The sequence below is a fragment of the Ochotona curzoniae genome, unplaced genomic scaffold, assembly GCF_017591425.1.
Source record: "Ochotona curzoniae isolate NIBS_2020 unplaced genomic scaffold, NIBS_Ocur_1.0 scaffold_4701, whole genome shotgun sequence".
Lineage (NCBI taxonomy): Eukaryota > Metazoa > Chordata > Mammalia > Lagomorpha > Ochotonidae > Ochotona > Ochotona curzoniae.
The window spans coordinates 18,581,933-18,603,607 of NW_024467122.1; the positions used below are offsets into that span (position 1 = coordinate 18,581,933).

General features: G+C 38.4%; 1 protein-coding gene across 1 annotated transcript in view; it reads right to left on the minus strand.

The window, feature by feature from the left end:
- The window catches only part of GPR137C (G protein-coupled receptor 137C), a 48,775-nt gene that overhangs the window by 14,964 nt on the left and 12,136 nt on the right, over positions 1-21,675 (minus strand). The window contains exons 2-3 of the mRNA XM_040969311.1: positions 11,240-11,283; positions 9,933-10,161 (exon numbers count right to left, since the gene is read on the minus strand). Of these exons, the coding sequence (XP_040825245.1) occupies positions 9,933-10,161; positions 11,240-11,283 (273 nt within the window). The remainder of the gene's footprint in view (positions 1-9,932; positions 10,162-11,239; positions 11,284-21,675) is intronic.

Here is a 21,675-nt window from a genome sequence, read left to right on the forward strand (position 1 = left end):
ATTTCACATTTTACACCAAATTAATGAGAAAAACTTAAAATATTAGCAATAGCCAGAAAGCTGAAAGACAGTATTAAGTCTTTCATGCCAGTGTAAATAAAGAAAGCAAAGACAGTCATAAAAAAACAGATCTTAGCAAAAAAATACCTTCAATTAAAAAAAAAAAACACGTGGCATTCTCAACAATATTTGTTCCCAAAATTTCTAAGCAAAACTAGTTAAAATGCTAGATGAAGTGTAATCTATCAAAGACCTACTCCTTTATCAAATGAGGGTGAAATGGAAGATAAATATGGTGGATGTTAAGCTTAAAATAGTCCTTCAACAGTTATTCTTAAATATCCAAAATAGTAATCACATTTTTAAATGCTTCTTACTTTGGTGGCAGAGGCTGGAGGTTAATTCACTGTGTTTTTGAAAAGTCTGATTAAATAGACAGGAATAGTTCAATATTATCTTCAGGTATTCCAGGACTCACACTAGGTCACCACCATCAACTGACACATCATTGCCAACCCACATACACTAGGACTGTAGGAGCTGACTTTTGTAAGCACGCCCTGAACCACAGACATTACGCAGAGCTTTCTACATAGGTTTTCATTCAGTCCTTACAGCAGCTTTATACGGTAGCTAGGTACCACTCTTATAGCAGCCCTGAGGTCAACGCAGCATTTCACCCATCAGGAAAGTGAAGCTAAGAGACGCTAAGGAGCAGCAGGAGTTGCATTTGACATCCTCATCTCTCTGATCTCAGACTCCCACCTTGAGCTGAGTCACTAGGATACACTGTCACTCAGGGCTTTCTGTGTTAATTTAACAAACCAATCTGCCTGAGAAAAGAATTAAATGTATCCACAAGTGTTTCCGATCTCATTTGTGAATTTATGCCCCTTCCAGTGCAAAAAGAGTATCTGAAGCAGTTAAAGAGATACATACAAAAAATACAGGAATGTGGATGTCTATATGTGGGGGTTGTTTAAGATGACACTGGAAGCAAGAATAGCCATAAGAAAGAGTTTAGTCAGTGCTGTTTTCCTTGGTATCAAATCTGACAACAGGTCTTTTTTGGGGACACTGTGATGACTAAATTCCCAGCTTCGTTATCATTACACAATAGTGTAAATAAACTTCAAAACAAATCGGTGTGATTTATTTTGCTTGAAATGAGCAGAACAGGGAAAGTCGTAGAAACAGGAACTGGATTTGTGATTGTCAGTAGCAAGGGGTTGTGGGCAGTGTAGGGAAATGAGACATGACACCTTGTTGGACTTGGGGTTTTTCCTTTTGGGTGTGATATAAATATTTCAAAACCAGACAGAGATGGCTGCACAACATTGTGAATGCATTAAATGGCACTGCTGTGTCCATGTTGGGATGGTTCACTTTATGTTTTGTGGATTGTCTGTTGAAAAATAAATACAAGGAGCTGGCACTGTGATGCAACATGTTGAGCTGCCACTAGGAGCATGTTGAACTGGCATGTCAGTTCTGGTCCACTAGGAGCATGTTGAACTGGCATGTCAGCTCTGGTCCCAGCTGCACCGCTTTAATCCAGCTTTTTGTGAATGCATCTGGACAGCAGCAGGGCATGGTTAAGCACTTGAACCCTGCCAGCCATGTAGGAGACCACCGTTAAGTTTCTGGGTCCTGGCTTTGGTCTGGCCTCACCCTGGCAGTTGTAGTCATTTAGGGAATGAGTTTCAGCAGATACTAATGTGTTTGTGATTGACCTGGTGAAATTCTGCCCACAGAAACAATTTCCCTATCACCCGCAGGCTGTAAACCTCAACACACCCGTCCCTTAAGTAGGTCTTCTCATTTATCTGCCTTAAGCAAAGGTGAAGTCAACACAGATGCCCTCAATGCCACCAAAGGCACAAGAAAGTGCTCTTGAAAAAAAGCACTTACAAAAGTTGTTCCAAAAATCTGGTAAAAATGTTCATTTTGTGTTCATAATCAGATGTGTTATGGAAAATTTTAAAGAGATTAAAAAGATTTATTATTATTATTTTGCAAAGGCAGATTAACATGGAAAAGGAGACACAGAAAGGTCTTCCATCTGCTGGTTTACTGACCAAATGTGTGTAACAGCCACAGCTGAGATGAGCTGATCCGAAGCCAGGAGCCCCCTTAGGGTCTCCCAGGTGGGTGCAGGGACCCAAGGATTTGAGTCATTCTCTACTGTTTTCTTCTAACCCACAAGCAGGGAGCTGGATGGGAAGTGGAGCAGTTGGGACACCAACTGGTGCCACATGGTATGCCAGTGCTTGCAGGCGGAAGATTTAGCAAACTGAGCCATTATGCTAGCCTGGAAATTGATTTCTTAGAAGACATTTCTTTAAAAAATCTTGGTGAAGGGCAAAGCAGAGTATCAATATATAGGTTGGGAAAGACAACTCTATTCAGGAGACAACGTAGTCTGTAAAAACTGACTTGGACCAGGCTGAGCAAAAAATGAATAGATGGGGGGAATAGACACTCTGAAGATCCTTCAGTTAATCTTTCTGGCAAATACGTTTGTGAATTTACCAGTTGAGGGTTTATTTTCTTTGGGAAGAACCTAGGTTATAGAAATTTTACATCATCTACTAGGTCAGACTCACACGCATGGGCAGTTACACAGAGTATTAACACAGATGGCCTTTTATGGATGTCGCAGGGCCAAAAGAGGACAAATGTCTGAATTTGATACTTCCTTCCAGGGCTGGCTACAGGAAGACATATGGACAGTAATAACATCTAATTCACCTTAATGTCTAAATATGCAATGTTTCAGACATGGCTGAAATCCAAACTCTCTTTGTTTTTGTTAAATGAGGGATGTTACTGTAACATTACAAGATTATGGAAAGCTCCCAAAGCAGTACTTAACAAAATATATTGCTCTAAATACATATATTAATTTACAAAAGAATAAACTGAGTATCTCTCTAAGGACATAGATAAGGGTCAAGGTTAACAACCTTAAACATGTAACAAAGACAAAAAATGAAAGAACACAAATAAATTAATCTGATAGTGACTAGTATTTAGAGATAAAGAGTGATACTTTGAAAGAAAACAAATTCATACACTGTTGCTTAAAGAATAAGAAATAAATTTCAAAAACAACAAACATGTTTAACCCATAAACTGAGACTAAGGCAGAACAGTCTAGATAAACAATTACTGAGATCCTTAACATGTGGGTTTTTAAAAGGTAAAGAAAACTGGGGATAATGTGGTGTAGCGAGTTAAGCTGTTACCTATAGTGTTGGCATCCCATGGAACCACCAGTTCTAGTCCTGCTTGATCTACTTCCAATATAATTCCATGCTAATGACCTGGGAGAGGAGCAGCAAACACCCCATGTCTCCGCCACACACATGAGAGATGCAGATGGAGTTCTAGACTCCTGGATCTAGCCTAGCCCAGCTTTGGATACTACAGCCATTAGGGAAGTGAACCACTGGACAGAAGATGTGCATCTCTCCCCCTCTTACTGTTACTCTGTCAACTAAATAGACAAATCTTTTAAAATAATAAAGAAAAAAGTAAGCAAAATTTTTTGTTTTTAAAGAAAATTCTATGGGAGCTGACATTCTGCTTTTAAAACCACATGAAGGCATATCAATAAGAGCTAAATTGCAGCAAATGATGCGATGTTATACAGTCTTTGCAATTTTTAATAGTATGAGAAAAGTCTTTGAGTGCAAGGGAAAAGCATGATATAACATTATATTTACACTGAATTCTAATATAGCTAGATGTAATTGGTAATAGCACTGTGCTTTTCTCATACATTTAAAAATAATAATCCTAAACACTGCTAAGTGCAATCAATCAGACTTAAAATAAGATTAATATGACCAATTGCCTAAAAACTAAAACAGCAAGTCTGGTGGAAAGAAACTCTATAACGAACAACAAATAACAGAGACAAAAGAAAACAAATTTACCAATGATCAACCTTCTGGCAAAAAAACAATGGAACAATTTGTTAACGTTTTCCAAGATTAAGCCTTTTTTACAAACCATATAAAAAAGTTATAAAGATAAAAATCTTATTAAATTTTAGAGCTAATTAGTATGCCTTCACTTCCCACAAATCCCTATTTCATCCCTTCAGCATTATGGTATTTATCTGTATTTATCTCCAGTTTACAGGTGGACAGAGAGCTTGAAGTCATAGTAAGTACATAGTAAGTACAGAGCTTGGATTTTAGTGTAGGCAGTATGATTCTAGAGCTTGAGACATTACTACTTTGTACTATGTAGTGTGTATTACTTGTCCCGATTTATGATCATTATTTTTGTATTCTAAAACCCAACAAAAACATCAAAGAGAAAAAAAAAAGTTTTTCAAAATTTACTTCAAGTCTAGGTTTAATAAAATTTTCAATACTGTCATGAAAACAAAAGGAAATGATAAAATGCAGTTTATCCTCAAGATTCTAGGAGCAAAATAATATCCAAACAACTTCTTGTATTTGTAGCAAATCAAAAAACCAAAATTACAGCAATGTGAATGTGAATAACTATTCAGAAAGATTTAGCCAGATTAAATATTCTCTGCATTTTTTTTAGATTTATTTATTTTTATTAGAAAGGCAGATTTACAGAGAGAAGGAGGGAGAAAGATCTTTTGTCTGCTGGCTTACTCCTCAAGTGGCCACGACGGCTGGGGCTCAGGCGATCCGAAGCCAGGAGCCAGGAGCTGGGGGATGCCTGCAGTTCTGCCATGCGGGTGCAGGGGCTCAAGGCTTTGGGCCATCCTTGATTGCTTCCCCAGGCCACAAGCAGGGAGCTGGCTGGGAAGCGGGACTGTGGGGATATGAATTGATGCTCATATGGGATTCTGGCTCCTACAAGGTGAGGGTGTAGCCACTGAGCCATTGTGCTGGCCCAAACACCTATTCTTAACTAAACAAAAACAGGAATTCTTTTTTTTTTTTTTTAATACATGAAAATGTTTATTTCACTTAAACTTCAGGAAATTCAAGCTGAGTAACAGGCAGGTCTGTTATTCTGCCCTTATGTTAAGGTATGGGATGCCAATACATCAGAGTCAGAGTTTATAGTGTATACAGGAGCAAACCAGAACACAAAGAAAGAAAGTGTGGGCCCAAACTCAGCAATCACACACACACACACACACACACACACACACACACACACACACACACACACACACTACCCCCCACCTGCAAAGGTCTTAGAACCTCCCAGTAAGCTCCACCATCATAACCCTGACCCTAACCATTCCCACTACCTCCCAACAGCATCATTCCAGCCTCTAGGTCTTCGGAGACATTCAACATCCAAATCATAATGTACCAGAATCCTAATTCTATATACTGAAGGTTCTTATTCTTTATATTTAGAGTTTCTGAAAGATCATCTGAAGTGCCCAGTACTCCATCACTAGTAGAGGCTGTATACCCATGGTTGCAATCAGGAAAGCACCAATTTCCTGCTTCCTTGTTCAATCTGGGCTTAAGAATGAAAAACAGGAATTCTTAATAAAATTTTATCACTGTTAACATTTTCACATAAATGGAAAATATATTCCAGATATATAAAGAATATGTACTTGTTCTGTTCTAGAAGTCATTGGGAAATAGTTTCTACATCCAGAAATGTGGACAGCAAATTTCTTTATGCAAATGTCTTTGCATATCAAAACAATGTAAATTAAGGCTTATAATGTGTATCAATGAAAATTTTGAGAGCAAATAAAAAGTGAATTCAAATACTGATGAAGCAGAGGCAATCTGTGATAGCTGTAGACTGATGGTAATACCAGAGTGTTTTTTTTATTTTTAAGAACAATACAGCAAAATCTAGTAAGAACTGATGTAGAATAATGGCATTAATAATCATAGAAGCAAAGTGAAGCTATATATAGCTCCGCACCTAAAAGATGATGAGTAAAACAGGATGATGTCAGTGGAGCCCATGCCTTGTTATACAGACACTGGCTACCAGCAGAGACCCGTGCGCAGATCTGAGAATCAGCTTCAACTATGGAATATTAGTTGGTTCCATGTGCTCTTCAAACAACTCAGTTGAGAAAGCTCATGTAATTTTGTTGGGGCTCATCACCAACCCATACACTCCGAAGTGTGGACCTTTGACATGCCGACTTGGAGACGCAGACTTAGAGCTAAGGGCTCTGACAGTTTCCAACCCGGCCTCATCTCTTTGATTCTCTTTTCCTCATGTGTAGGGAAAGGCTTTTCCCCTTCCCAGAAAGAGTGCAAGGATCATGAAATCTCACTCAATAGGCAGGGCTAACCACCTGAAAAGAGACTGGAAATCAACTACCAGAATCCGGCAGTTTCGTCTGTTCTCTGGGTCCACTGCATTTCCTCTAAAAGTCACTTACTACTACTCTAAAATTACCTACACCCCTCACTTCCTCCTCTGAAGAAGGTATTTAAGGCTCAACCAGCTGGCCGTTCGTTTTTACCCGATTCCTATGCACATACGCAAGTTGATAATTCTGTATGCATTTTCTCCTGCTGAATTGTCTACTGCCTGTTTATTTCAGTGGATTTAAAGACGTAAACCTTCAGTGGGTAAGGCAGAAATTCTCTTAGCCCTGTAGTTCTGACATGGTCCGCAGGTATTCCAAAACTGTTCTGTTCCTCTAGAAGCTGTAGCTAGGAAAGTCACAGACCTGAGCAGCTGAGCCAGCCAGAAACAAGATACTTCTTAAAGGTCTTTCCCTTGGCTCTGGTTGCCTTGGGAATCTGGTGAAGAAGTGTTTGTTTTTTTTTTTCTTTTCAGTTGCTTTCAGCTGACTAGATTTCTGAACCCTTAGAGGAAAAGTCTGAGAGACTCTGTAGTTGCTAATATAAAGCTGCTCTGGAGAAAACTGTGCAAACATGGAGTATATTTATTCAAGAAAGAGTTATTGAACACCCACTGTGTGCCAGCCATTATTTTAAACTGGAGGTGAGCAATGCCTTGTCAGCTGGCCATATAAGACCCGCAAAATTATTTTGTCTGGCCTTGCCAAGGCAACTGGGTTCAAAATCCAGAAAAATCTATAGCAGGCTAACTTTACAGTTGATAATGTTGTGTAGCCTCTGGATGATGTTATAAATATTCAAAGGGCACTTGGCAGAAAACATTTCCCCACCCGTTTTAAGCAAAGCAGATAGAAAAATGAACAAGGTCAACAAGGGAATTACTTCCCATTTTCAGTTTAGAAGGGAGGAGAAAATAAGTGTGCAAAGGAATAATTTTGGTTCCTGATGAATGTTATGAAATAGTAAAGGAGAGGACAGACACAGTGTCTGAAAGGGATAGAATGTTAGCTGAGTGAATGAAAAAATGATTTCTGAGTTAAGGCCTGAATGCAGAGAAGCCATCACATACATAGGAAGCATAATTTAGGCAGAGGGAAAAATATACAAAAGCCTATATCACTGGAACAAATTTAGTTTGTGTTTGTGGTGAGGAAGTGGAGGGCAAAAATTCCATGTGCCTGGAAGAGGAAAAAGAGACCTGCAGGGGTAAGAAGTAAGAAAGATAGATGGAGGGCAGGTCATATAGGCCTTATAGGCACTGCACCTGCCTTAAGCTCTACCCTTAACTCCCTTAGGAACAGGACCACTTCAGTGGGAAGAAAGCAGTCTTCCTATTCTCTGTTCTTACATGCCACTCACCAAACCAGTACTTCACACAAACCAGTACTTCACTGCTGATCACTACAACATGTTAGGATTTCTTCAGTGGACACCAATGGAATGTCCTGCAATTTAATTCTACTTGAATGTAATGTTCGATGGCTGTCTAGACAGTTGACCTCTTTGAATGCCAACTGTTAAGTACTAGGCTGACACAAAGTTTTGACTAAGCGGCCTAACATCAGGCTAACTTTCCTTGGATTAACCTAAGCAGCTGAGATTAGGGCAATGCCTCTAGTTTACTACAAAGGATATATTTTTTGTCTGTTTTACTATTTGTTTTTATTGTCTCATGATATAGTTTCATAGGCACTGGGGTCTCTTTTTCCCCCTCTGGAAGTTACCTCCCCTCCCCTCTGTTCTTCCCTCCTTTCTTACAATGAGTATCTTTCATGAATTTTCACAGGTCCATCACACTGCCACTGTGGTGTCTCCCAACAATGTAGGAGGTTATCAGTCATTTCGTTGACCACAAAGGATATTACAGAGGATGCTGATGAACACCAGTTGTAGAGTTATACATAGGGCAAAGTATAGGGTACAAGGCTGTGCAGCTTCCACCTCCTCAAGTACAGCAATCTGGAAATGCCCTAAAATCCAACCTTTAGGGTCTTCAAGCAGGCTTTCTTATATAGGCATGACTGGACATTGATGGGGAAGCTCAACCTTTGCCTCTCCCTCCTCCACACTATGGAGATGGATGAAACTGAAAGTTCCAACCCTTCGTAATCATGCCTGGGGTCTTTTTGGTGACCTGAAGTTATCTAGGGGACCCCAGCTACCTATTATTTTACTAGTCTACAAAATGTGAATTTCCAAGAGTTTTAGGAACTACGTTCTAGAAACAAAAACAACTGCAAACGTGTGTTACTGCTATCCTAGTATCACAAATTGCTGCAGAGAACTGCTGTGAGATAACGCAAAAAGCAACCAACAGTTCCTGGTATACAACAGGTACTGATGGACTCCCCGGGTTCCCTTTTCTGTTAAGTTGCTCAAATGGAGGACAATGGATAGAAGAAAATTCTTAAACAAAGAATTTAGCTGAAGTTAGCCTCACAAAACAAGGAATATAGAAACATCAGAATACTCCAAACTGAAGTCTAATTCAATGAAAGAATGTTAACAGGACAAATTAGAAACACAGAAGTAGAAGCTGAAGGTGAGATACTATTTAAAATACTGTCTTCCTTCTCTCCAGTGAATATGCAGACACTAAATTAAATCCAGCTTTCCCAGATAAGTGGCTGCAAAAATCTGTGTATGTACAAACCGATACCCCAATATTCACATATCTACATTCCCGTTGCTAATGGCCCATATACACTTTTTTAACCAAGTCATTGCTCAAACCACATTGTCAATCAACAAGAGTAGAAACTTGCCTGATTCTCTATTAGCATTTGAGTTATCATTGATCAAAAGGATAAGGGATGGGAGAAGCAAAACATTCATAAATTTAGCTATGTGGCTAGCCATCTCAAATATCACACAAACTTCATAGATTAAGGCAAAGTAACCTATTCTAAATCTTTATACAAATAAACATGATGCTAAATATGTGACATCTTAATACTACTTGCCCATATGTAAATATCATCTGGTAAATTTTTGAATGGCAATACTACAACCCTTATTGAATCAAATCTTAAGCTGTTAATGTGATTTCACAAAACATATTAAGCTATTTATATAAATTAGTGTTTATGTCATCTAAGTAGCCTCCAGCACAGTGTCATAGAAAAACATAACATTCTTAAAGTATAATTAATTTTCTTTTGAATATTTTTTATTTAAAGTTGAAAGATTTATGTGATTTAACAAGAAGAGGAAAAGGAAGAGCGTGTACAAGCTCCCAAGCACTGCAACGCCTGGGTCTGGGCCAGGCAGAAGCCAGGATGCGGAACTCAATCTGGGTCATTTAAACGAGTGACAGAGCTAACTCCTTGGTCCACTTCTTGCTGCTTCACAGGATCTGCATTACAGGAAGCTGGACTCAGGGGAAGCAGGGACTTGATAAGGCTGTAGGTGAAGGCCAAATGATTACTCCTTTTTCTTAAAGCACTGTTTAGTAATGACCAAATTTTGGAGGCTTTTAAATTTTTACAAACTATTATTTCATGTTTAAAATTGCACCTGTCATTTGGTTTCTTTCTAAAAGTACAACAGAATAGCAATATAAACTTGCCATTGAAGTATCATTCAATGTTAATGATGTGAAATTAGATTTTCAAATTTAAGAAATAAACTTACCTTGGATTCGAGGTAGACATTTGCTGATGACATTTTTGTAATTTTGCATATGTAACTAACTAAAGAGATGGCACAAATAATAAATAAGCTATCATTAATTAATGCTCGAACAAACACAGTCCATTTCAATTGATTTTCTGGGACATCTCCATGAACTAGCATCGCACAAGTCAAGTTCACCACTAAAAAGAGAAGGCTTGCCAATATAAAGCCCAAATGCAGGAGAATTCTGAAAGAAAGAGAAAGATGCATTAAGTGCTTATGAAACTAATATAATTACAACTAGTGAGAAATTTAATTCTGAATTAGTATGTTAATTTCAGGTATAAAAGTCCCTTTACTTTAAAATTTTTAATTTCATTAAGTACAAATTTAACACTCGCTCAGAATTACTTGGGTTATATTTACTGCTATGTAATTAGTATCCAAACCATTATGAAATGGCATAGATTTTTAAGTATTAATTCAGAAATAATCTCATGTGAATTTGAATTCAGTTGGACCTACCAGGAAGAGTAATATAGGGCCATTTCTAACATCATTTCAATTTTTCATTTTTATAACTATCAAGCTATCTTCATTGACCTCTCCAATCAGAGAATTATCAGGCTTTTACAATTCTCTTGGAAAAGTAATACACCAAATCAAATTTACCACATAATGTTAGTTGTAAGAGGTAAGAGAACTGGCTTAAACAATGTTCAGTCTTACGAACTTCTGATTCTCCATACCAAACACTGCTTTCAAACTTGACTGGAGAACAATACAGGATGTTTCAAGCACTCATTAATCTCCCAGTGTCTATGAAATGGCATATTTATGACATCCAGATCAACTCTGTTTGCAAAATGCTTAGCCTAACCCCTGTAAGAAAAGTCAGACTGTCTCATAAAAACATTTCAGGTCCAATGTGGATGTTAGCATCAAGTCATGGTAAAAGTTGTCTGTGAAAAGGAATCCTAGTCCAAGCATGTTTTATACTCTCAACTTAAATACTTAAGTCTGTGCTACTGACTTTTTAAAAACAAATACTACTACTACTATAATTTAAAAAATAGTAATGATAGGTTTTACCTATTTTACAAAGGTACTGGTCAGCAATATGGTTGAAGTGAGAGAACTGTGGGCTATTCAATTTCTAATACTTGATTTTCTGTAAATTGCTAAGGCACCCTAAAAACCCACTCTCCTCTACTCTAAAAAGTCAATTATTAAAAAATTAGATGTATTTAGATGCTAGGCATTAATGCTAATGAACTAATAGTCTGAATACTTTGAATAAACCTTCAAGTACTCATAAAACTTACTTGTGTCTGTCAAGTTCGGTGGCACATCTGACTTTATATACAACCTACAGAGAGGATAAAAAGAAAGTTTTAAAAACACATGCAGCACAGAAGACTAAATCAATGAATAACCCATTGCTAAAATGACAGGACCAAATTACCATCCATTCATATTAACCCTGAATGTAAATGGCTTAAACTCATCAATCAAATATTGTAGATTAGTAGATTGGATTAAAAACCAAAGCCCATCTATTTGTTGCTTACAGGAGAGACATTTCATCAACAAAGATCAGCAGAAACTATATCTCAGGATTTTGATTTTTTGGTGAGCTTCACCTCTTCATAACATTGATTTAATCCTTACAGTGATCACCTATTAATGCCACATTCTATAAAAGATGCCATTCATAAACATGACTGCTATCAGTGTAGGGTGGAAATAGATATACTATCTATTTTGAAAAATTGTGATGGAAATGCAAAAGATATCACCACAAAATTTAGGAAGGCACAAAGAGTAATTCTGGGTCACAAAGAGGTCACTGGTAAAGGAAAAAGGGACCATGCAGAATCAGTGGGGACTTCTCCAATAGAGGTCACATTTGAGCCAAGTTATAAGGCAAGTGAATGCGCAAAGATGACAGCCTGAATATTTGATTCTATTGTTTTGGCATTCATAGTATCACTACCTAACATAATGGTTAAAAGGAAATATTATCCTGTCAGTCCCTAAGCTGTGCCACTGTATCGGTCTCAGCTCCGTCCTTTGTCTCTATCTCCATAACCTCAGTGAGTTATTACAGCAGCGTTTCAGCTGGCTCCTCTGCCTCCATTATTACCTCCAACTGCACCTTTGGAAGATGGTCATTTTACACTTTTTCATTTCCACCTCTTTATGAGTTATCTTTATTTTTAAAGTTGTAGTAAAACATATATAACATAAAATTGATCATTTCAACCTAATTTTAAGTGTATGTTTCTTTGGCATAAAGCACATCTACATTGCCATGTAACCATCACAATGATCACTCTCTGGAACTTTCCATCCTCCCCAAGAGACAAGCTATATCATTTAAAAAGATGTTGAATGCCCTAGTCTCTGGCAATTATTCAAGTTCCATGAATTTGACATCTGCACCCTAGCTAACCCATCTGAGTAGATATATGCAATATTTGTCCTTCTGTGACTGGTTTCACTTAAGATAAATCATCAGGTTCATTCATACTGTAATATGTTGAAATGTTCTTCCTTTGTAAAACAGATTAAGAGTCAAACACATGCATGTTTCACAGTCTACTTCTTCATTCACCTGTTAGTGGGCATTCATGTGGCTTCTACCTTTGGGCCATTGTGAATAGTGTTGCTATGAATATTGACGCTTTATACATAAATTTAAAAAATGATGCTCTTTTACCTCTTAATACTTCAATAAGCACATTCTTCAAAAAGAAAGTTTTCAAGTGCAATCACAATATAAAAATCATACAACTGAATATTGATAAAATACTATCATGTAATTTTCAGATCTTATTCATATTTCAGCAGTCATAACAATGTCCTTTATGAGAAAAAGACTATGCATTATATATATGGATTTCCTGTGTTCCTAAACTCCTTTAATCTTCTCTTTCCTTTGTCTTTCATATTCACCTTTTTCAAAGGCTCAGACAAGAGGTCTTATAGAACGTTCCTCAGATTTGCTATGATCAAACTGATGTCATGCCTTTGGGAGGAACACCACAGAAGTGACACTGCTGCCTTTTTCTTAGTGCATTATACTAATTATGTTAGGAACCTTATCATGTCCAATCATTTGTCTCATTATTGTGCTGTTAACTTCACTCAACTGTCAAGGTGGTGTCCAATGGTATAGGGTTTTTCCAATTTAAAAATAAAGTCTGAAAGAGTCACACACACACACACACACACACACACACACACACAGAAACAAGTGAGCTAGCAAATAAGAGACTGGTCTTCCATCTGCTGGTTCACTCTCCTCAAATGCCTGAAAATTCAGATGGGGCCAGGCTGAACCCAGAATCCGGGAACTCTGTCAGGGTTTCTGATGTCGGGGCATGAGGTAAAGTGCCTAAACCATCGTCTCCTGTCCCCGCCCAGAGTGCCCATTAAGAGAAACCTGGATGAGAGGCAAACCAGGCAGCCCATCTGAGATGTTAACAGTCCCAAGCACTGCCTTCACTGGCCGAATACTACCGACCTCTCTGCTGTTAACTTATTTTCTCTTTGGCAATAAATAAAAACCTCATTTACAGATCATACAAGTATAATATCAGTTATTAGTTTTAGCACCAACAATTCTTGATGAAGCACCTTAATCTTTTAAAAAGTAAAAGTAAACCTGTGTATTGTCCAAAGAAAACATCCACACTTTTTTAATCCAGAAAAGCTCTTTTATTATTTAACTCTATCTCCTATCCTTGTATTTTTTTTTTATCCTCACTTCAGTCTTTTAGTTTGGTAATTCCAAAATATTTAGAACTCTCTAATTAAGGGGTTCAATTTCCTATTTTCCTATTTTTGTATGTATATATACTTTATATAGAGTCTACTTCCATGGTCATGGTCATAAAACTTTCAATTCATCCTTCAAGACTTCAATGGAGTCTCATGCTTTATACTGTCAGATTAAGTACCTTAGGCACTTAGGGAGAAAGCTCTCTGCATCCTTGCATTCCTGATCATGCTCATGGCATTTGTTTATATATTTATTTCTCTCTGGAGACAGACTATAACTTATTCAAGGTTAGCCACATTGCTTAGCAAGAAGCCTGGCTCACAGGTTTCCAGAAAGTGTTAAAGTAAACGAGTGTTGAATTCATGTCATTCAAGCACTTTGTTGTGGTGCAATGTCATGGGGGGGGGGTGAGGTGGGGTCCTGTGCAATATGCAGCAGAAGCTAAATCAATAGAAAAGATAATTGAAGAAAAACTTGTGGAGAGATGCACAGATAACGTATTTCCTAATCTTTTTGTCTAAAAAAATAAATAGGGACATGGTGAATAATGGTTCCTGATGCAGAGAAAATTCAGTAGAATAAATATTTTTCCCCTTAGAACAGCAAAAGGCAAGGTGATCTGGGAAGGAATGTTAGCTTTTAGCATTTGCAATATGAGAAACATTTGAACACATAAATAGAAGGTTGATTAAAAAACAGTGACATGCAGAGAGAGCTAGTTAGTCATGCAGTTGATGGTAGACAACGTACAACTGGCAGTTTCTTGCCTTTAAAATGCAAACAATCCAACAGAAAAAATGGATGCTACTATAAAAGGTTCAGATAACTAAGGTTTTTCATCAATACTTTTAACCATAAAGCATGGGAACTACCACAAAGAACTTAACTGTGCTGGGTGAGCAAGTTTATCACAGCAAAAAGTCAAGGACTGAGTCAATGGATTTGAGAACAGGAGAACACAAAGGGGAGATCAGAGGAAAGGTGATGAAGGATTAGGATAAAAGTGGAGAACAGATAAAAGGATGGATTTCAGATACGGAAGGGAAATGGCAAGACACTAGTCAGGAAGAATGGGGTCCAGTGTTAAGAGATGTTCCATGGTGTGTTCACCCTACTGAGTGGCTCTAACAGATAGGAGGGCTTAGAGATTGAAAAACAAGTGAACTGAGACATTGGATGGGTTATCCACTTAGGCTTTGAAAAAGATCGTATATCTCAGGAGACTGGCAAAGAATGGGGAAAGTGCTGATTCACCCAGGAAGATGGAGGCATCACAGCCAATGATGACCTAATCAGATGGCCCAGACTGCAGAGCGAATGATGGTATAACATCAGTCAGTAGTAAGAAGCAAAAAAACAAGCTGATTGCTCTTGACACAAAAAGCATGAAGCTAGATTTCAGTGAAAGCATTTAAAAGGATCAGATAAAGAAGAGGATGAAGATAAGGTGGAGGGGTAATTTCTAAAATTACAAGTCACATGATTATGAGTGTCTGAAAGGAAGCTGAGCTGGATAAGGAGAGAATTAAAGGTCAATGGCCATTTCTGGTTCCCAGAATGCATTACAATGCTCAAATCATTTGATAGCAAAGTTAAAAACAACGATCTGGTATTAATAGACTCCAAGTATTTTTACATTATGTACCTAAAAGGACATGATCCTGAATAACAAAATAATTAAAAAGTAAAACTTAAGGTGGTGAAGATAATTCAGGAAACTGATAAGCATAAGTTTATGTATATTCTAAGTTTAGAATAATACATATATACAAATGACATATCTTTCTAGATCTTTTTCATACTAGAAAAACTGAGTAAATAGGCCACTTGAAGAGGGATGTTATACTTGGTAAAATAAGCCAGTCCCCTAAAGTTAAATATCATGTTTCTTTTGTGGTGATTAAGATACAGAGTACAAAAATGTAATGTATTCGAGCAAAATTAATATTCTGAAATTTGATTGTTTATAACCCTCATCTATACTCTTGAGGAACAATGATTTTTTTCCCTATTAACCACTTGCTGAGTTCTTTATTTAGTGGAAGGTTAAGTTTGGCATTATAAAGAAAACGGAAATCATATCATTGCAAAAACTTAAAGTAGGTAAGAGTAGGGAGGGTGAGAGTAAGGGGGGGGTGGAAGGATCATTATGATCTACAGTGCAAGTGTGAAATACAAAGACCAACACTGCAAAAGTCAAAGGGAAAAAAGGGAAAAGCTAGGCCTGCAGAGTTATCTCACAATTTGAAATAGAATCTTCTATCATTACACTAGCAAACATTTTAAGGAAATATGAAGAATTGTCAGAATTGATGGATATCAAATGTTTTTCATCATATACAAACCAATATTGCTAATTTAGAAAAAACTGATTTTTAAAATAAGTGATTTTTTAAAAAAGATTTATTTTTAGAGGAAAGGCAGATATACAGAGGAGGAGAGACTGAGAGGAAGATCTTCTGTCTGATGACTCACTCCCCAAGTGAGCGCAACGGCCGGTGCTGCGCGGATCCAAAGCCAGGAGCCTCTTCTGGGTCTCCATGCGGGTGCAGACTTTGGGCCGTCCTCGATTGCTTTCCCAGGCCACAAGCAGGGAGCTGGGTGGGAAGCAGGGCCTCCTGGGTTAGAACTGGTGCCCATATGGGATCCCTACACGTACAGTGCAAGAACTTCAACCTCTAGGCTACTGTGCTGGGCCCAAGTCAGTGAATATTTAAAATGTTATTACTAGCATATTCAATTGCAAAATTTTGTAATATGTGACCTAAGATAGTGCTCTGAAATGATTGCTCCATTTTAAAAAGGAGAACTTTATACATACATATATATATATATATACTTTTTAAAGATTTATTTTATTTTTATTGGAAAGGCAGATATACAGAGAGGAGAGACAGAGAGGAAGATCTTCCGTCCGATGATTCACTCCCCAGGCAGCCGCAACGGCTGGAGCTGAGGCAATCCGAAGCCAGGAGCCTCTTCCATGTCTCCCACGCGGGTGCAGGGTCCCAAAGCTTTGGGCCGTCCTCGACTGCTTTCCCAGGCCACAAGCAGGGAGCTGGAAGGGAAGCGGGACTGCCGGGATTAGAACCAGTGCCCATATGGGATCCCGGGCGTGCAAGGCGAGGACTTTAACCACCTGGGCCACTGCGCCGGGCCCAGAGAACTTTATATTTGTCTTCTTATTTTGTTCTTCAAGTAGAGGGAAGAGAAGAGTGTTACAAATATACTTAGTGAACCTCAAGAAAATCTTAATAGGGCCCGGCGGCGTGGCCTAGAGGCTAAAGTCCTCGCATTGAACACGCCAGGATCCCAGTGGGCGCCGATTCTAATCCTGGTCAGCCCCGCTTCCCATCCAGCTCCCTGCTTGTGGCCTGGGAAAGCAGTCGAAGACAGCCCAAAGCTTTGGGACCCTGCACCCGTGTGGGATACCTGGATCGGCACAGCATCGGCCCGTTGCACTCACTTGGGGAGTGAATCATTGGACCGAAGATCCTCCTCTCTGTATATCTGACTTTGTAATAAAAATAAATAAATCTTTTTTAAAAAAGAAAACCTTAATACAAGTATTTCAAGACTTAAAGATGGTAACATGGCAGCAATATTTTTATCGTTCACATATTTGTTTGTTGAAACCTTTGTGTGACAGTGTTAAAAGGTAGGGCCCTTCGGAGGTGCTTAGCTCCTAAGGATGGGACCCTCATGAATTGGTTAGTATCCTTAAAAAGAGATTCCACAGGTTTTGGCAGTTCCCTGGGGCTGTGGCTGCAGAGATGGGGTTCCTGCAAAGGGTGTGTGTGTGTGGAGCAGGGGTTGGTGAGCTGCTGTGAGAGTCTTGGCGGGAGAACGACAGTTGAAGTCATGTACTATGCCCACAGGAAGCTGTTTTGATGATGAGTTAACTCTACTTGTTGCCAGATTCTTACCTGGGAAAGACCCTGAAGACCATGTGGTTCAACTTCCAGCATGCAGATGTGGAAATTAAACCCAGAGGCAGGGGTGGGGTGTGTGCGTATGTGTGTGTGTGAACAAATTGCAAAATCAAGAAGAAAAGTGGGTTTCAGTCTTTGCCACATCTGTCATTGGACTCTTTCCCTTTTGGATCAGTGAAATAAGGAAGAGTGCCTGGCCATGCAGCCTGCCCAGCACTCCCTGGCGCCTTTCTCAGGAAACTATTGCAGGGGTCATACATGAAAATAAGAAAACGAACCAAGCAACAGAAAGACACATTCTAGGAAGCATGATATTCAACACAGGTGAAAAAATGATCTCCAAGATGACTCTGCAGGCAAGTCCCAGGGTGATGCTGGGCCTGGCTGCAGGCTTGGAGAGCAGCTGGCAAAAACCGCGGCAGGAGGAGCGATGCCTCCAGGAGCGGGTAGCCAAGAAATGAGAAGAAACAAATCCTGGAGGAAAACTTAACACTTCTAATGAATGATGGAAAATGCAGCCATTGTAGAGGCAAAGGAAATATAAGAATATAAAGCCCAATTTTGTTTTTATTTATAATAATAATAATAAAGAGACTCCATGGAGATTTTTCATTTGTACCATGTGAGGGCTCAGGAAAAGGCACCATCTGTGCCCCAGAAAGTGTACCTGGCACCTTCATCTTGGACTCCGCGGCCACCATGGCGGTAAGCAGTAAACTGCTGTTGCTGAAGAGCTGTCCAGTTCACAGTGCTTTGCAATAGCACAGTAAAAGAACTGAGACAGGAGGATCATCCTGGAGTAGTGTGTCCCCTCCCCTGTAGCAGGTGGACCATGTTGCCTGGAACATAGCTGGTACTCAAATACTTATCAAACACAGGTTTCTGTATGGAATTAATTTTTGCCTTGTTAATTTTTCTACTTTGTTCATTTGAAGTACAAAATCCACTGGAAAAATATCGACATAAACTTTGAAACAAATACAGAAGTGACCTGTGGTAAATAAGATCTTATTCATCGTGAGCAGCTAGGTATATGAATTCAACTATAGTCACCACTGTCACAGGACACTTACCCAGTTTCTATCTCATCTGCTTAAGTTCCTACGGAGAACAGGACACCATTGCCAACCATAGCTATGTTACATACAAAACAACTAGAAGACTACTTCAACTGTTACTTGAAGAGCTGTACCTTATCCAGGTGCAGATGTCTTTTTCAACACCTGTATTTCCTTTTTCAGAACTTTAATTTTATACATGGTTTGTTTTTGTTTTTGCTTCTTGTATTTCTCTTAGGATCCTAATGTTTTCTTTTTATAAGTTAAACATTATTTCATGTATTTCACAATACAGATTTTGGGCAAAGTGATAATTATCTGTGTTCCCATTCTCCTTCCTCATTTATTTACTTTATTTTTTTAAAAATGCCATACTTTCAGCTCCCTTAAAACTCAAAAGCTCACCCCTCTATTAAAGAATGTAACAAATAGCAAACAGCACAACATTGTTCCTCAAGAGTATAGAGTAAGACTATAAACAATCAAACCTCAAAATGTGCAACTGCTTACATAGAATAGATTTTTTGGACTCTATTTTAGGCAGCACAGACCAGAAAAAGCATATGCTATTTGTCATTTTGGGACTGGATTATTTTACTAAGAAATATCACTTCTAAGAGTATCCATTTTGTTGCAAAATACAGGATTTTATTCTTTTTTTTTTTACAGCTGAGTAGTATTCCATAGTATATATATTACATTTTCTTTATCCTGTCATCTGTCTGTGGACATCTGGGTTGATTCCTTATCTTAGCTACCATGAACTGAGCTGCAGTAAACATCTGTGTACACGTAACTCTCATCTGTGATTTCATTTCTTTGGGTAAATACGCAGGAATGCAATGATCATACGGCAGGTCTATTTTTAGGTCTCTGAGGAATCTCCATGCTGTCCTTCATGACAGTTGCGCTACTTTAAAAAAAATTTTTAAATGTCTTTGCATTTTTGAATGTCTGTCTTCTTTGAAGTGGCGTAAAGATGATATTGCACAATCAGATCGGTGTTGTGATTTATAATCAAATAAATTTCTAAATACTGAATATATATATATATGAATAAGTTTATTCCTGCTTGAAAATCCTTATAAAACAATAATCTTTTCATGAAAAGTATAAACCTTTACATCTGAGAATGGGAAAGGATACAGTGACAACATACTGGAAGGTGGGAAGCAGATAGAGTTGTGTGTAATATGTCAAGCCTAAGACTACCATCCATAGAAACTGTGTATGTAAGTCTGGGAACGTCTTGGACTTGCAGAGGATTCGCAACATTCCCTGAGTGTTGAATGTTTCAGTGTACCTTCACCGGGGAAAACAATACGGCTTAAGCTGAACAGCCTTTCTCTGCCAGTCTGGGATTTTGGTATATGTCAGGCATAAGATGCCTATTTGACCAGCCTCCAAAAAAAAAAAAAAACAAAAAATTGGGGACTGAATTTTTCATAATCTTCCCTGGCAGACATATTCCAGGTTTTAACAAATTAGTACACAGGGATTAAGCACATGCATACATAACTCGGCTGGAAAGGGACTCTTGGTTTACTTTGCTTCCAGGGACTTTTTTGCTCCCCTGAATAATCTGCATCATTTTGCTGCAATAAACTAACTAGGAATATAGTAATCAGAAGTGACTGCCAGTATTTGTAGAGAATCACTGAGGTGGAACGGAGTGTGAGGACTTCCAGAACAAAGGACGGTTACTGAAGTCGAGTTCCAGGCTGGGGTGAGGAGGATAGAGGGCCAGCCTGACAGTGCATGTCAGAACCTTTGGGAGGTCCAGAAACCAGAAATGGGTACCACTCTTCAGACAACTGACTTACTAAAACAGGAGTAGTCAAAAGCTGCTTGACAGTAGTTCAATCTTGACATTTCCTTTCCCTATCTATGCTCTTGGCAAATACCCTTTCTTCACGCTGGCAGGTATCTAGGTATTTCTTCTACCCAAAAGCCATTGGCCTGAAGCATGAAAATGAAATACTGGCCACAGTGATAGCTTGGTAACGTACTAAATGCAGGGAGACCAATGTGTACACTAAGCACAGGGATTCTCCCTCATCTCAAACCTCGTGTCTCACCAGTCTTTTAAAATGCCGGAACAGACCTTTATTCTCTGAAAGAATTTTTTCCCCTGAGGAAACTGATCAGAAGGAGAGAAAACATCTAAATGTATCTGAACCATGGGTTCCCCAACAAATGATCAAGCCAGGTCAACCTTACAGCAAGGCTCAACTCACACCTCATTTACTTGCTCAGATTTTCCATTTTTAATTAGCAGCTAAGCATAACCTAACAGTGCTCAGAAATATTTAATGAAAGAGATCAAAATAAACAAAATAGAATAAAAGCTAAGCAAAAACTAACATTAATAGACTCAGGCAAATATTATATTCATGAGACAAAACCAAGATGCTATTTCCAAAAACCTGAAAGGAAAAAAAGAGCTCAGAAAAATGAAATATACTAACAGAAAAAAATAAAGGGAAGGGAATTAGTTGGAGAAATATCCTCCCCAAAATAGATCAGAAGATAGAAGTGAAATAGGAGATAAGGATCTGTGAGTTTCAAATCAAAATGTTAAGGAGTTCCAGAAAGAGAACAGAAAACAAAGGCGAATGAAAAATGAAAGTTAATTCCCTAATTAATAAATCTTCAAAGGCAAACTATTGCTTTACTAATAATGTCAGCATCATGTACATGTCTTAACAACTAGCTAACAGCTGTTAAGGATCCACAGAATTAGCATGTTGAACAAAAACATATTTAGAAATCAAATCTGTTTAGTAACATTTTAATGACCGTGAAGCAGTTTGCCATCTTCATTTTCTGTTTTGTAGAATATCAAGTCCTTTTCCATGCCCTTTACCTAACCAAAAGTTTATTTACTATTTTAAAGCATTCATTTTCCCTGCCTTTCATATGGGTGGATGGCAGGGACCTAGGTCATCTGAGCCATCAGCTACTGCCTCTCGGTACATGCATTA